Source organism: Bombus terrestris, chromosome 15 (genome assembly GCF_910591885.1).
Source record: "Bombus terrestris chromosome 15, iyBomTerr1.2, whole genome shotgun sequence".
NCBI lineage: Eukaryota > Metazoa > Arthropoda > Insecta > Hymenoptera > Apidae > Bombus > Bombus terrestris.
The window spans coordinates 6,033,154-6,050,769 of NC_063283.1; the positions used below are offsets into that span (position 1 = coordinate 6,033,154).

The following is a 17,616-nucleotide window of genomic DNA, read 5'->3' on the forward strand; positions in this document are numbered from 1 at the left end:
AACCGCAAGCATGTGCATCGAAATCGAAACGCATGTCGTGATCGCACCGTCGTCGACGACCTATTCTACCCATTCGACGATTTAACGTGTGCTATTCTGGCCCTTATTTGCATTGCAGCGACTTTCTAGCCACGCAGAATAGAACAACGGCATGCAAGATATTTTACCTCGTTTCTTCGATTGAAATAGGAAAGTACATGGAAAAGATCAACGCGAAGGACGATCATTTCAGTTGTGATCTCTCTAATGTATAATTACAATCGTTGCCTCTATTTCGAAATTAACGCCTTGTCAATCGTGCCGCGTTCGTCGAACTCTCTTACGTCTCGATCTCGCTTTAGTTTCAATCGAGAAAATGACGTTTCGTGTTTCAAAGAAAATCATCAGTATACAATTTGACCGAGAGACCGATATCAATAACGATTATATTATTTTGTCAATGTCCTTGTGAAATTGAAAAATCTTCCAACGACGAGGGATAAGATCCTAAATAAGAAAATGACAGAAAAACAATTTACATCTGGAAATCTACAGTCTGAAGAAGAATCGATTATGTGGTTAATTATCTTCGTTCAAAGATACGATATAAATAAGACAAGCGATTAATAAATTGGTTAAGAGTTAGCACTGTGGATGAAATATCAAGTCATCATAAATAGACGTGCGTATGATTGAATTATAACGTTGAAATTACATTTTTTTTCCCCAATAATTAACGATCAATTTTCAACGTAGAGATTCAAGATATTACATGTATAGGATTTTTCGGAATTTTATAAATTTTAAAAATTAAAGTATTCGTAGGGATTACATAAATGATCATGCGCCTATTTTACATGTTTTTAGATTCGTAATATGCCTCGTTAAATTAGGATGAATAATATGAATCAAAATGGTCAAATTTTCTGTTTCATCTCTTCACCTTGAACTTTCGCAAGCGAAAAAGAAAACGTGAGAGGAACTCGTTGATTATGCGGGAACCAAATATTCTAGGAGCCTATCAGTACGAATGTACGATGTCGTATATCAGATATTCAATACGTGTCATGTCATTTCGGCGAAGCTTTAACTTTAAATAGAATTGGACGGTGAAGGCCGCGTGAAATATCGACAGATGTTATTTTAACAACAAAAATCACGGCGATTAAAATCTTTATGTTCTCTGTAAAAAGAAGGAAGTAATTGTACATCTTACACCTTAATCTCCAAATAAAATTCGTTATTCAGCTACGAAAACTAGACAACAAATTTTATAATCCCTTCGTCGTTATTTCATAAATCTGTTATAAAAAAAAGGAAGTTTTGTAAAAAGGGAGTTGTACGAGAACAGGACGAGCGCAACTATATTTTAGAAAACAATTATCTCGTTCGCTGGAGCTCGTCCACTTTGGCTACTATCTCTATCAAATTTGTAAAAAACCTAGTTTTCTATACGGAAACGTACCTTCAATCCTTCCTAAACAAACCATTTCGACATTTCCGCATTTCCAAGTATAATTTATCAATTTTACATTCACACTGGAACCATCTTCGCCATCATCTATTCCGATGCTTTCACTGCAAGCTATTTCTCCAGCTTTTGACAAGAATTTAAAAAGAACAACCTCTTCTCTATGTAATTTGTATCTCAAAAATAATCCGACTCATCTTTACTATCTGAAAAAAAGAAAGAAGGAAGAAAGAGAACGTGCTACCAGAGATCGACTGAAACTCAATGGAATTTAGTACTAACTCCATCGTAACTAATTCCAGGAAACGTTTCGACTCGTTGTCTCGCCTGACAATGGTTCGAGACGAACGCGTCGTAATTTCGAGTTTCACATCCGGCATCTTCGTCGCTTGTTTTTCACGCGTGTCACCCAACAAAGCGGCCGTGAGCTTTCCTTTCGAAAACACCGTGTTCTCGCCATTTTATCGACGTACGGACGATTATTGCGAAAGGCTGAGAGTTTCGCAAAGCGAACGTGAATCAGCGCGGTGGGCACCAGGGCGCAGCCCCAGCTAACGAAAAGTCTGATACGTTCCTTCGGGAAATAACTTTCGATCAATGATACGGATCGAAACTGTCGGCCGTCCATTATCGCTGCCAAGAAATCAAATTATAATAGAGCTGGTTTGCCTGAAAATAGCGAAATAATCGTACCACGTAGAAGTTTCGTTAACGTCATCGAATAGTTATCGTAAAAATATATACGCAGAATGCAGAGATATACGTGTACGTAGAAACGAAGGGGTATATGTAAGTAGAGTTTTTTTCCGGAAGAAAGGAATGCTTCTTTTAATAGAGTTAACGAACTGTGTATTGTAGCGCGGGGATTCGAGTTTAATTGCCGGGAATTGGCAATTCAGAAAGCCAGGCGCTCCGATTATCATTTGGAATATGACGAGTAGAAAATTGGTCGGCGAACCGCGTGCTTCTGATTTTCTGGGATTTTTGGAAGAAATGCTTAGAACGTCGATGATAAAAATGCGTATTCCAAGATATACGTGTCCGTAGATGTAAAGTAATCTTTTACCATTTCAGTGACAAAATACAAAGACCACAGTGAACATTCCTTGTAACTTGTATAACAACTTTTGCTTATCTTTGTATAATATTTACACTTCTCATCTATGCACTTAGAAATTGGCAAATTTATATATGCAGCGACGTACAGAATATACATAATATTCAAAATTAAATGTACAAGATTTCTTCTGGTTACGACAGATACTTCTACGTAAGTTTCGTTTCTTCATTTTACGTAGTGTTCGTAAAAATATGAATTTTCACGAATCAAGAAGAGAAACAAATGACCATTGGTCGTAGAAATCGATACATATCGGAGCAAAAATGTTCTTCGAATGGTAACAGTTACGGAATGTAGAACTCGAGGTTACTTTGTTCACGGCCTCCTTATCTGCATGTAACCCAGCGATAACTATTATACGTATATACATACGCAACAGCTCCTTCAATTAGTGTCCCGTTAATACACCGGTGTTACGCAATTTGTTAGCCCAATGCTCCTTCCAGTGTTCTGTGGGCGACTTTCGTAGCCATCTCGACGGCTTTCCATTTCTTTGCAACTCGTTAATTCGTTCGTCAAGGCCGTCACACTTTTCAAACTTCCTAACAAATCGCGTTATACCTAGCACATGTGTTTACAACGTGGTGAACGCGTTTCCATCGATCGCGTGGTGATCGCGTACGATCGATCACTTCTCCAGCTGTGAAACGAAATTTAATGTTGGAATTTTTGAAGACATTGAGAAGTTAACGCCGTTATAATCGACTTTGCGAGTTTTGTTCCGAATTTTATAGTTAACTTTCGTAATTAGCTTAGATAATAATTGTGAGTTTCATTATCTCATTTTGTATTTTATTTACTTATCTCATTACGCGTCTAATACACGGAGAAATAATATTACGCACTGTGAGACATAAAAGTAGCTAATTAACAGTTCAATTGATTTCGATCGTGAGAATTTTGGAAATTAAAAAATATTTCCTAGGGCTGGAGATCTAAAGGAGAAAATTTGCTATGCGCTATAAATAATGAAACTAATTTCCATAATTTATTATAGCCCATTTGATTTCGATTGTGAGAATCATGAACATTAAAAAATATTTCCTCCGATGGGAAGTCTAAAAGAATTTTCTTGAGAATGTAAAACAAAAAGAAGTTTGATCCTATCGTCGAAGTGCGAATACAGGTGAACGCAACATCTTGATTCTTCTCGTGTGTGCCGTGTAGGTCATTTAGGCATTGCCCAATTGAATTGGTGTAACAGTTCGTAAATTATTACGATATGGCAACTCTTCTTTTGGCAATGACAAATCGTTTGTATTTTACATCTTAACGATCGTATTGATCATTTCTCTAAAACGTGGATTTTCAATCTGTGAGCTGTAACCTTTAAAGGTAATTTAAGTTGCAAATAGATATTTAGTATAAATTAAATTATTTTTGTAATGATTAAGATCTCTAAAATAAATATTAGTTCGACCCATGAACTTTGTAAATAATCCTGGTCAACCTTTTTTACCTAGTCGAGCTATCGCAATAGTTGACTAATTAACGATCGTTATTTATATCATTAATATTGAATTGTGTCATATTGTTGGATAATTAAGGTGTTCCTGTAGCAAATGTCGAAGATTGCACAAGCAGTTTCTGAAATTTGCAGTGTTCGACTAAATAAGAATTCTTGACCAACTTCCCAACGATCTGCAACCTTTCTCACGTTCACATGCGGACATAGACATTTTGTAACAAGGCATAATTACGTACGATATTACAGCCACGGGTAAGATCGGAGCGCTTGGAAATTTTAAAACATCGAGTTTCGCTGAAGCTATGAAGCTATACATGCGCCGGTTTCGTAAAATCCCATGGCTTAACTCCACAGCGATAGTTACCCTTTTGCAGTGCATTATATGTCTCTTTTGGTCCAACAATTTCTATCTTTACTTTAACGAACGAATAAAAATATTTCGAGGACACGTCTTCTATTTATAAAAAAAACTTGATAAAAAAAAAAGAAATCTAAATAGCGATTTGTTTCACCTACTAAATAATTATAATACGCACCTCTTCGCATTATATTCAGCAAAATTTCGCATCTTCAAATATTCCATCAATACGCGAACATCCGCGGTCTAATAATAAGAACCTTTCGTAAAAGTCGTAATAAGAATTCCTCGCTACAAATGTTCTTTACGCAATTGTGAAACAAAGAACGTTCAGGTAGATTCTTGGCCCTAATACCAGATAGCTACCAGGAAACCTAATCGAGAAGGTGATCAACTTTCAAATTAATTTCATTCTACTCCTTCTAATGCATCATTAATCGCGCAACCAATTTTCTTCGCGCGTCAGAAGGAAGCGACTGAACGTCAACTCCTCTTTTTGAAATCTCGCCGCCGGATCATACGTAAGCCGAAAGAAGATGGCCCGTTTCCGCTTCCAGACCAGGAAAGCGTGCACGGTCAGCGTAGTGCAGTCATGAATCGCATTAGCCTCCTTCCCCTCTCTCTCTTTCTCTCTCCTACGGTATTCCAGAGAGAGTTTCAGTTTCCATCGATCAACGCGAGTCAGTCGATAGACGAGAAGATATCGAAATTCACGGTGCATCGTACGAAACGTCCACGTGTCCAAGATGTTCAAACGATCAGATAGAAATCGACAGGTCGATACGTTCCGTTAAAAAAAGGAAGAACTAGGAAACACGAGGAAGATAGAAACAGAACGATTGCCTGAGATGTCATCGTTCACCTTTTCAACCATGAAATCATTCTTCATCTTTATGACAATATTTATTTTTATAATAATGTTTCATATTTCAAGGCACACTAATCTTGAATGAACGCTTAGTCATTGATTATATTATAGAACAAAAAGAAAAAAAAACGAAATGAACCTTGAATGAGTCTTCGAACCATAGATTTTACCCGTTTATATCTACATAGCTTGAACTTTGGTCGAACGTGGGAGTGGGTTGTTTCACTTACCTTCTTTTGACTCCAGACGACGTTGATAGAAGGTTTGCCACGGCGGAAGTCTGGCTGGTCGATTACGTCGTCGTGGATCAAGGAAGCGTTGTGGATCATCTCGGAGATCATCGCCACTTGTCGCTGCGAATCCAAGAGACCACTGAAACCAATCGAGCACCCTTCATTTAATCCTTTGTTGCCTCGATGCTTTGATCTACGCGTCGAGTTCCTATTAGTCACGATTAATAAATTTCTGATAGAATTTCAGGAAGAACTGGATCCTGAAAGAATTAAGTATATAAGTAGATCTCATTAATTGAATCGCCCAGAAGCCACATTCGACTCTATCAATAAAAAAGAAAAGCATAGAGACACACGATGAATGTTACAAACATTCTTTAACATTCGTTTTAGAATTTACGATTATTTGTGTCGCCGGCTTACGAGTACCAAATAAATTTATAGAAGTAACTAATTTCTCATTTTCTCAAAAAGCTGAACGCCGATCGTTCGTTTACGCAAATAGAAAAATTAAGAAATGTATAAAAGCGTATTTGATCAGTTTGGTGTTTTTACAGAGGCTCGATTGTAAGATCAACTGTGATTCGATTTAACGATAGAAAATTATAAATACGTGTAGGTATTGCTGACACGAAATTTGTAGATGTGGCTATCGGATAAAATGTGTTACAGTGAATGAACTCGTCAGAACGTTGAACGATCTAGTAAAGATTAAAGAGTCGATCGTATAAGTCGTTGACAAGTAATTGTATAGATATTTTCGAGAGACGTGGGTTTATCTTTGGCACATCTTGGACCGCGAAGTCACGCTCGCCACTATTTACGATTCTTCAGGCATATGTGATAGCGTACGTTACACTAGTTCTCATTCACGGGACATCTCATTCATATTCATTGTAGCCAGTTCACCACACAACGACAAGTAATTACTTTCAAAGCGATTTATGAATTAGAAAGAGAGGAGACTAGCCAGTCGCATTCTTTCGATGCTTTCTAAACGTTTGGCGAAGTTACTTTTTCTTGCGACCATCGGTAAATGAAAAAGCACGCCTCTATTAACATGTATTTACATGGCATAAGAATAAACCATGTACATCGACTATTACATTTGCCGTTTTCTACGTTTCTTTTCCTTTTTTTTTTCATCTTGCACTGTTCAATTTCACGAGTCCGACAGTAAAAATGAAATTTATAAGTCGCGTTCTTTCTGTGTCACGAGACTTCAATGGCACGAATTTTCCCTATTAGCTTTAAGAATGCAAACGTCTCCAAAGATATTAGAATATCAAAATAAAATATAAAATAACACTAATTACAGCAGTATCGTTTATGAAATAATTATTTAAAAACAACGACCCTTTCTGAAATAATGTTCGTGTGCAACAGAGTCAAGTTTAAATAAAAATTGTCGACTTATGTACATGGGCATTTCAGCCATTCGAATATCCCTGGCAGGCATGTAGGTATCAATAATTTAAAATATACATTGATAGGCATTCTTCTCGCAAAAGATTCTACAACATCGTACTTCGTAAGCTATGTAATAGATTTTCTTTAGCCAGAGATTTCTGGCAGCCGTTTGTATAATGAGTTACTAATATCGAGCCATAATCTTTATTTAATCCTGCGAAGGTCGCGGTTATTCTTACAGATAGATACATAGGAAATCTTCTTATAAATATTTTCTAACAAGCATATATTCGAAATAACAAAACGTCAATGGCTCATAAAACTATAATTACCGATTGTGCAATAAAAAACAAAAATTGCTCTTTCATTGAGCCAACCTTTACTCTGCCTTACACCCCTGAAGGCAAATCCTCTCGATGAGATGAATTGAACAGTACGGATTCGTTGGAATATAATTCGTTTAGGCGTAATTTGGTTGATCGAGAAAATTCACATGATCATCGACGGCGAACTTGTAAGAATCCGCACAGAGGCGTGCCTCTCACAACTCACTTTCTTTCCTTGTGGTAATTGATAGCCCGTGCCATGAGAATTGCTACCATCGGCCGCAACGCCTTTCCCTTACCGTCGAAGTAGTACGTCGCTATAGTTTGCAGCTCCTTTTGCGTCGTGTTCCTGATGAGTACCTGCAACAATAGCAAACGTAACCTTGACTTCGAACGGTGAAAAGGAATTCACCCGTGAATGTTAAAGGAGCCGCGACACGCTTCTGTTCGTTTCTTGTTAAGATTATCCATCTGTTCGCTCCACTAAATCGTCGCTTTACTCACTTTACTTCATTTAGTTTAGATGTTAATCCCGTCGTGATTAATCCGTTTCAAAATCGCTTTTACAACGATCGTTCGATTGTTATCATTTTTCTGCCATCATTGAAATCTATTGGGACATAAAATTCTATCGTAAATGGAACTACAATTTAAAAAAATGATGCTTAACTTAGATTTTGTCACATTTGTAAGTGGCTGGCCTTATGATAAACCCTGTAATATTATATTATGCTGAGTATGCGCGCGTGCGAATGGAATATTCATATGACCTAAAACCTTGAACTATGTTACTGTTGGTTATTTAGCACCGTTTTTAAATAATCGATGATATACAGATCGTGTTACCATAATGGTTAGAAATTAATTCAAATTTCAAAATAACTTACATCATTTTTTATTCTGCCATTTACGCCAATTATATAACGACGTGTGTAATAATTTATCGTATACGTATCGAGGTTGAATGAGAAGGCGAATGAGGAATCTATGTATGTAGATCAATCTCATTTTGCAGTCAGTAGGCAAAATTTTATTTTTAACTTAATGAAATACATACATACATATATAATGAGGCGAATATAAAAAGAAAGGACAAAGTCCAAAAAGATAAGAAAAGCTTAAAAAAGAAGAGAATATAAAGAATGACAAAGAGCACGTAAAAAGCAAAAGGATGCGAAGGAGCTTAAGATTCATGAAAGCTTAAAAATACAAGAAACGAAGACGCTATCGCATATAATAACATTTCTAATCCTAATTTAAATATCGCGTCTTTTACAACTAAAGCATTTTACCTTTAACCGAATTATCATCATTATCGCGTTACAATATCGCCAGTCAATGACCCAGTCTCTGCGTTAAACGATAGTGCAGTTACTCCCGCGAAGGAGAACGTGGTATTAGAACGTCTGTTCGAAATACCGTTCCAGCTGACAAGCTCGTACAAATCGGTCCCCGTTCGACGTTACACATTTATTTCGATTCAATACAGGCGTTACATATCTTATTCCAGAGCGATTTATCAGCGACTGGTTGAGCCACGCATAGACAATCGATGCCCATAACACGATGATGATGAAGCATACGTGACGAAACGAATCACAGGCGACGGACTTTGTTGCAAGCACCCGATAGAAGGAAGAGGCCGAGCAGGCTAAAAAGGCGAGGACCGATTCGCTTTGAATTCCAACCTCGATACACGGCTGAAAGTTCGTCCTGGAATTTGGCCAAAGTCGAAAGGAACGCTCGTTACCAGAGCTCGTTTCGCAAGCTTACGTCAGAGACACTTTCCGCGCGATCGTTTTGCACACGTGAGCGGAAGTTCACCATGTAAGGACCAATGCACTTCGAGCTTTACCCTCTGAACTTTCGAAATTTTTTTATGGCTGGCGAATTGCGAGAATTTTTAGCATTCATGGGAGACTTGGAGATACCGAAAGCCAGAAAACGCACGTAATATGCAAAAATGTGGAAAATGTCGAAAGTAGGATTTCAAACGAATCTCAAGCGAATCGGCAGAATATTCACATGAATCACGATAGTTTGAGGAATATTCACTGAACTCGCAAACATGTGATTAAATTTCTCGCCTTGTCACACGAAGAATTTATGCAAATTTATGTTAAGCTTAATGTAGAATCGTATCAATCGTATAATAAACTTCTACGTTCAGTTTAGTTTCTAACGAATAATATGGAAATATCCCGAGTTACGTAACTCACGAGGACATTATGCTGATTGATTTCGTGAAGGTTTTGCAGAATGTTTCAACGTGCGGATAAAACCGATCGTAAATTTCCTTGCAAGGAAATATTTGATCCGTCGCGTTTGAAATTTGTGTCTCTATCTATTAACCTGAAGAAAGTAGAGCGAAACGAAAAGTCGCATTCTTCTGACGCATTAGAGCCGACGAATCCACGTTCTACTCTTAAGAAGCGGAAGACAGAGGCACTCACGCGCCTCCTCCTGCCTCCTTTTACAATTTCTCTTAGAGAAAAAAAAGCAACGTTCTGGAACTTGCCAACTTCATGCTTCTCACATGCTAATCTACAATAATTTTAATCCTTGTGTCTTTTTGCATTATTTCAGAGACACGTTCGATACTCTTTTTCGCTACAAAAAAAAAAAAAGAATAGTTTACGTAAAAGCTAAGATAGATGTTCGTTCTTGTAACTTTGTCACGAAAACATAAACAGAATAACAGATTCTCTTTGCGATATTCGTTCAACTTTATGTCTTCTCTTAATCAATCAATTTCTTACAATTAATGTAACAATATAAGAGAATAAAAATGATATAACGAAAATTAATAATATACGGTCATTGGCGAAGATCTTCGTACGTACTATAAAAAGTTCTGTACTAAATTCATGCAATGGAACAAGCGTACGCAGATGGTGAGCAAATTAACCACGAAAAACCTGGTACAAAGATGACACCACAGCGATGGCACGTAATTGCGTGGCGAGTCAGTATTATCACGTTCCATTGTCGCGGCGAGAAAAAGTGCTTTCTAAACGCGCTTGCACGTGCATACGCAAATACAATTGTTGTAGAACCTAAACAGCCAACTATAAGTAAAAGTTCTACTCTCGGCCATATATGCAGACCGTGAAGTCGCGAGCTGCTTTCGCTAGGCGTTCGAAGACACAAGCCGACTATTCATGAAAACACCGTTCTTTGCTATAAATATTTATAATTGCGTGTTGCTAAACGATTCTGCATAGATAATTCGTATAAGCGGTATTTTCAACAATTCAGTTATTTCAATGATTTGTTACGGAGAATATCTTCAGGAAATATTCATCTTCAAATTGAAAAAGATCTTTCGTGCCGCCTATAGAAGTATACAAAACTGTACTAATCCGCCAAACCAGCTAACAGCTAGCTAATTATTTGCTAATTAACGACACTAAGTAAGCCAACCGTGCCGAATTAAACCTGTAAATACCATTTAAATACACGTAGTTGTAGTTATTAGTATCTTACCAGGGCATGCGATGAAAAGCAATAAATAAAGAGACAGATGAAATTAATCTTCAAATTATCGTATATACGTAGATATTAAATTAATTAAGGCATCGAGATATTGGCATTAACCATCCACAATCCAATTTTTTGGGAGAAGAAAAATTACGATCGACATGTCGATAAAAAATTCAATGACTAATGATTATCGTGCATGGACTGTTTGATAAACGAAATAGCAATACGTTAGGAATAAAGTAATATAGCGTAGTATATATCTTTAATTAAAATATAATCCTTCGTTAATCCTTATGTTTGCAAATATAATACTTGTAGAAAAAAAAGCAACGATTAACAAGAATCGATCATCGTTATTGTTATGAACTCTCCAACTACAAATAATTGTAGAAATCAACCAACTCCTATCGCACGAACGATTCAATGTCCTGCTTGTTTGCATATTTTCGACGAAGGAATTTTACCATATCTCATAACAATAAGGAAAGTCCGATGACAACGATGACGTAAATCGATGGATCCATGTACTGTCCCTTGTACGGGCGATTACGCGTGATACTTGGCGTTCTTTTCTTCCGGATTTGAACCACCTTCTTCCTGTTGAAATGTCGTGACGGAAGTACTTGGCGATTCGAGGCGAATCGATACGGTTTGTACCGAAAATGGTAGCAGGAAATCGATTTCAATGAGTTGTTGGACTTGGCTCGAAGAAACGCGATATGTGAGAGTGGATAAGACTGCAGATTCTTGCGAAGTCGAGAGAAATTTATCGTGATTTCGTTGTGCGACCTAAACTGCTCGGAGATTCGAGTCGATTTCGTTCAAGGTAACCGCGGCACTTTCTGAAATTTTTTACGTTTGATTCATCTTCAAATTTTACTGCCAACTACTGCCTGTCAAAAGTCTCCACTGTATCTTCGTTATACTTTTAAGACAATGAATTTTTGCGAAACGCGATCTTGTTCGATTTTGTTTCTCTAAGAATTTTGATAACGGATGTTTAGAAACCTTCGAGAAACGTGGATCGTAGACGAAAATGTACGAATCAATGGCAAATTAATGACTAGCAACGATATTTACTACGTTAACACATGTTATAGATCTTATACACTTACCGTTGCACATACTATTACATTGTTATACATTTGTACAACGAAAATTGTTTAGAACTGTATCATATCTAACCATTATCGTTTCGACAATTTTGTAATATAAATAAAAAAAGGCTAGCTATTTAGCAACAGTGGTTAATTACTGAGGGGTACGCGATCACAATTAAAATTTCCATGATTCTTTCATAGCTGTTTCTCAAACATATAACTTCTCTTGCCAATTTCTGTTGTAATTCCTCGCAAAAAACTATATAATAGTTCTGTCTAAGGAATTCGACTTCCACGTTTTCCCGACTAACTAAACTGGTCTGCCTGCAGAGAGACGCGCGTTCTTCTATAGAAAGTGAACACGTGAAACGCGTAATATCTCGATAAAACATAAAAGGAAAGAAGAAATAGTCTTTAATTAATATGACGATGTTATTGCGCAGATCATGAAGGATTATTGAAATTATGGGTGAATCATACAGATTAACTGACCTCTCGTATATTATCGTAGACATCTTTAAGGTCATCTTCGAGAAGTCGGTAAGGGTCGACTTGATAATCGTGCAAGGATCCAGGCAGTTGTGTCTGCATAGAACTCATCATCCTTGCGACGTTCGTCCTGCAGTCCCGCGTGCTCGTTCTACTCTGCATGGAAAAAGAAGAATTCATTAATAATGGAAGGGAAGATCTCACACGCGATAGAAAGCTTGAACGTGATTTGAAAGACTTGACTTGGAATTTGGATACGTTCTTTGATGTCTATAGTGGCTATAAAGGATTCGGCTGACATAGTATGAGTATTTATTGAAATGTATTAAATACAACTGTAAAATGAAATATTTTACAAGTATATTAATATTAGGAAAGTATAATATCGTATTTTTATTGAAATTACGAAAGAAATTTCTCCATTGCAATTGAAATCGATAATTTCAGTGAATTCCGTTTATCAAAATTCGAAATTCCAAGCGAAGAATTATTTACGCTTCAACATTTTTACATTATTATTCTTTAACTAAGTAATATCATTAAAACTAAAATGCATCATAAATATTGTGATTTGGATACAAGTTCCACGAGATAGAAGGATCGTAAAACATAAAAGAACATGTTTTGTCGGCATACTACGTTATCTCAATTCTCAATAAAAATAAAAAAGGAAGAAGAAATTAAAAAATAATAGTATCGTCGATATAAATAGGAAATTATTGCGAAAGCATCAGGAAAGGAAAATTACTATTTATATCGACGAATATTAATAAGACAAATGTTTATCGAATAATCATGATATATAGTACGCAAAAAGCAAGCAAAGTTTATGCTACTTGAACGATCATATAATTATATTTCCAGTAGCTAACAGTAATCGGAACGTGTAATCGTGCTAATAAAGCGGTTTCATTCTTGTATCACGCATGAACGTAATATACTACATAAACAAACCACATGAACTATAACGATTCAGTATAGAATTACGTATGCTCGTAACTATCAAACGTTGACATGGCAAATCGTTGAGAATAAAACGGTTGTGCCGTTGCAGCTAGTGGAACGTTCGTTTTATGAATGTGTTGAACACATCGCGTGATAGTAATAACGATAGTAGTAATAGATAGCGGTGCGTCATTAGTCTGATCATATATCGTCAATTACTACTTGTTGTGGCTTGCCGCGCGTATTATTGATTTTACTACTTGGAGGACGGTATAACAGGATATTCGCCTACTTTCCTCAATGAGCTACACGAAATCTATAACTTTTTAAATACTTTATACACGATGAAACATTATTTTACTGCAATTGATGATCCAATCTCTTCTCTCTATTAATAAATCGCGCGTTCGATGAACAAATTAAGTCGTCGTGTCAAAGTTTAATTGTCTCACTGTTCTAGGTTTTCAAAAAATTCTGAAAAAATATATACACGTGCAAAAATTGATATCAGAAATTTTTCCAAGGAAATTCCAGCTCCAAAATTAGTCAGATTCGAGATATTAGATCAAAGCAACTGAAAAAGGAGAAGGAAGTTATTGGTGTTTCAATTTTTAAGAAACGACATACGTTTCGTTCGTAAAAGCATAGAGTATAAAATTTGTAGATTATAAAGCTAAAGACACAGAATTTTTCTGCAATTAATACGTGTATATCTCTTCCAGGGTCATTATTTTCTTCAAATTAGGTTGCTTTTAATTCGACAAATTATTTTACTCATTTATCTTCGTAAGCTCAAACTACGAGACCTCTCGTATGCAAAATATCTATGTAACGTACAACAGACATATTGTACAATCATTTTCATTATTGTGGTAATTCTTTGTTATCATAAAAGAATTTAATCGTCCTTACCACTAAAGCAAGAATGAATCAGCAAGAGACCTGCATTCCTATATTCTTTCCGGTCTTTCTACTCTGGTAACCCTTGAAATTCACCTAGTTCTCGACGATTTCTCGCCGACGAGACAACGCGGAATACGTAATACGGCGTTTCAGAAAGTTGCAACTCTTATTTACAAGATCCGTCATTCCTGCGACTGTTTACGTTTCGTGGGCACGTAATGGCCGTAATGGGCTACCGCGGCGACGACGCGACGTCTCTCCTTCCCAGTTCCCGCCACTTTAACGACGATGTGCCAGGACGACATTCTTTCGCTCGACGTACATTGATGCCTACTTTCGTCATCGAAACTCGATTCTGATTTCCAACGATTTCTTAGCATTCACCGAGCATTGATCTACCGTGAACGGCGACCACAAAGGAGACAGGCTTAGTCACAGGCACAGGTACTGTTAGTCGACGAGATACAGCGATCTTCGCGAAGTTGGCAAGAAGCTGAGACAACAGGTAAATTATGATCCAAGCGTGAATAATGAGTAGAAGTCGTATGAACGTTATTGAAGAATTAAACAAAGATTGATCGAATTAAATGGTATAACTTATGTGCTATGCAAGCGAGATAAGAAAGAGTGTATTAAAATAACAGGTACTTCAAAAATTCTCACAATTTAGGCTTCTACAAACAAGAAAACTCCGCAGCCAGTTTGTTCGTTTTAACGTGTCTTATTGTTCTTCAAATTCTTGAAACTCTGTAGAACTGTAGGATCTAGGTGAGAGAAGAAATAACGGCGAAAAGAAAGTCAATAGTAGAGTTCGACGATGTAAATTCATCTATAACAAGTTCCAAATGAAATACTGCATCAACGCAATATTGACTTTTACAAAATTATTGACTTGGGTTGAAGTTCACACACGTTGAAACTCGGAACGACAATTTCAGTTATGTACCTATATAGAGGAACGTATAAGACATTCAGAAGTCAGATTGATCATTTTTATAAATAGATTAAACCGTACAGTAATAAATTAACCAGCTTGCGCGTGTGTAAACAAATTCCCATGTACTAAAAGAATTTATAGAAATAACTCATTTGATCCTTAAAAATTGAATATTAATCCTGTGACCTACTGAATGGGATTGAGAAATCTACAAAGTTGAAGATGATCAAAATGTCAATAAAAATTGTCGGATAGAATTTAGACAACAGCCTAAATAATATAAATACTATTATTTTCTTTTTTAAACTACAGTTATTAGCTCTGATTAGGTTGTTCGGTATCGTCATCTTCCTACAGATTGATGACCTAATGCTTTGATTTATGTCCATTACTTCGTCACATCTCTTTCATTAACAGCACACACGTACGGTGTTTCTCGATGGCCTGCAGCCTCTGAGATCAGAGGATTGGGCATGTCAGGATGCAAGTAAATGGCAGTAACGTTGTTTCACAAGTTCGCATCTTTGCCGGTGGATTAATCGAGGTCACGACAAGCAAATAACACTCGTGTCCGTTAGGGACGCGTTAGACACGATGCCTGTGCAATTGCATTGTGGTTAAAGGTACACCATTCCACTTTTAAATTAAGCTGAACATTTGCGGCGATGTATGTACATATATACTAATTTTTTAAACTTATCTCTTCTTCCTTCTCCTACGATGTTTTCTTTCAATCTATTAATCGAATCATCTATTAATAAAGGAATTTTTGTAATCATGAAATTGAAGGTTAACGAAGACGAAGTTACTTGGTAAATGTTCTTTATAATCCATCCGTTTTATGCATACTTGATCGATGTACATAGATAACAACGTTTATAATTCTTTCTCTCCTCCAGACAATTTTCGAGCAAACGAGACAATCGATTAATCAAAGTGCTCTAATACGTCAAGACAAGGGAATAAAAAAAGCGAGGCTGTTTCTCGCTTCATTCTTCACAAGTATAACGAAGCAAGTTATGTTCATATTACCAATTTCATCATCTCTTATATTCTCACAGAAACGTTCAGTCAGTTGATAAGAAGTGCAGTTATTTAAACGAAATTTTTCTTGTAATTAGTGCCAGCAATTATTTAACACGAAATTCTATTATGTAAATTAAATAACGTAAATAATAAAAAAAGATCAGTGAATCATATGCACTCCAGTTAGATGAACTGCGTGTATTCATTCGTTGACAGTTTAGGATAATTAGAGTTCGACAGTAAGTTCTTGTTCACAAGCCAACAAGACGAATGTCCATCCAGACGCAGAAAAATCTACGTGTCTGAAATACATCTGCCAATGTCCCACAAACATCTTAGAAACGTCCTCCAAACTTGCCGTGTCATAAACCAGGACATCTCATTATCGGAAGACATTCAGTTTTACTACTGTACAGCAACGTTTCGAGATATTTGAAGATATTTAGCTATCTCGTACTATTAGAAAAAGTAACGATTAATCTTCTAACCGGGTCATCCTCGAAGCATAATTATCTCCTTTCTATAATTATAGCACTAATAGTAAAGACGAATCGATTTCCTCTGCGCTTTAGATTTTAGTTCTTGCGAATCTATGAATATGATATTATTCATATTTAATAGAAACGAAACCATCGTTATATTCGAGAGATTAACAATTTGAGTAGCGAATCAGCTCATAATTCCTGCTTAGTGATAATTGTATCGCAAATATAATTACTTAATAAGCAAATTTTTCTTTTTTCATTCTCTTTGCCGGACGTTCAAATTAAATTTCAAAATGTTTACATTTCAAATAGACGTGGGATATACGTCTCTACAGTTATCCTCATATCCTCTGAACATGGAAAATCCGAGGAATATTGATTTTATATAATATTGCGAAATGCTTGTTGCAGCGTGAAACATTCAACAGCTGAAAGCAATAAGACATTCTGAGAGAGCGTCGTTAGATCATTCGTTACTGATACATTACGTACACTTTAGAATACGGTTGTAAAAACGAAGTTAAAACAATGCGTGGTAGTTACAGCGCTATAGTACGTGCCTCTTTGAAACTTGCTTTGTTCGACGATGACAAACGACGCTAGTTTCACGGTTGCAAACGTGCTACAGGTGAATCTAATATGAAGCAGCCAGTATGTTTATTGGAGGATATGCAACATTGAGCAATGACCGTGTTCGATGTGTGTCCATGCGTGTCATGTGATTTCCATGGCACGATATCCGCTTATTACATTCTTCGATAACTAGTTTGGTGGCAGAAGGCAAGTTCACTACCCCACTTTTACCTCTTCTATGCGCTGCTTGGTTACTCAAGGCCAACCTACAAGAAACTAACGCATCAAACAAAACCATGAAAACGCAAAGTTGCGGCGTGCACCAGATTCCAGTTTTCCTGTTACATGCTATTTTTGCGTCATCAGTGGTACCGTGTTTCTTGCTTGTTTTATTGCCTATCAACGGGATTTTAGCCGCTTACGGAGTGCAAAGGCTAATGAA

At 36.6% G+C, this 17,616-nt stretch overlaps 1 protein-coding gene across 1 annotated transcript in view; it reads right to left on the reverse strand.

Moving 5' to 3' along the window:
- LOC100649860 (all trans-polyprenyl-diphosphate synthase PDSS1) overlaps positions 1–17,616 on the reverse strand; it is a 53,642-nt gene that overhangs the window by 5,028 nt on the left and 30,998 nt on the right. The window contains exons 2-4 of the mRNA XM_003401405.4: positions 12,309–12,461; positions 7,460–7,593; positions 5,495–5,636 (exon numbers count right to left, since the gene is read on the reverse strand). Coding sequence (XP_003401453.1) covers positions 5,495–5,636; positions 7,460–7,593; positions 12,309–12,461 — 429 coding nt within the window. The remainder of the gene's footprint in view (positions 1–5,494; positions 5,637–7,459; positions 7,594–12,308; positions 12,462–17,616) is intronic.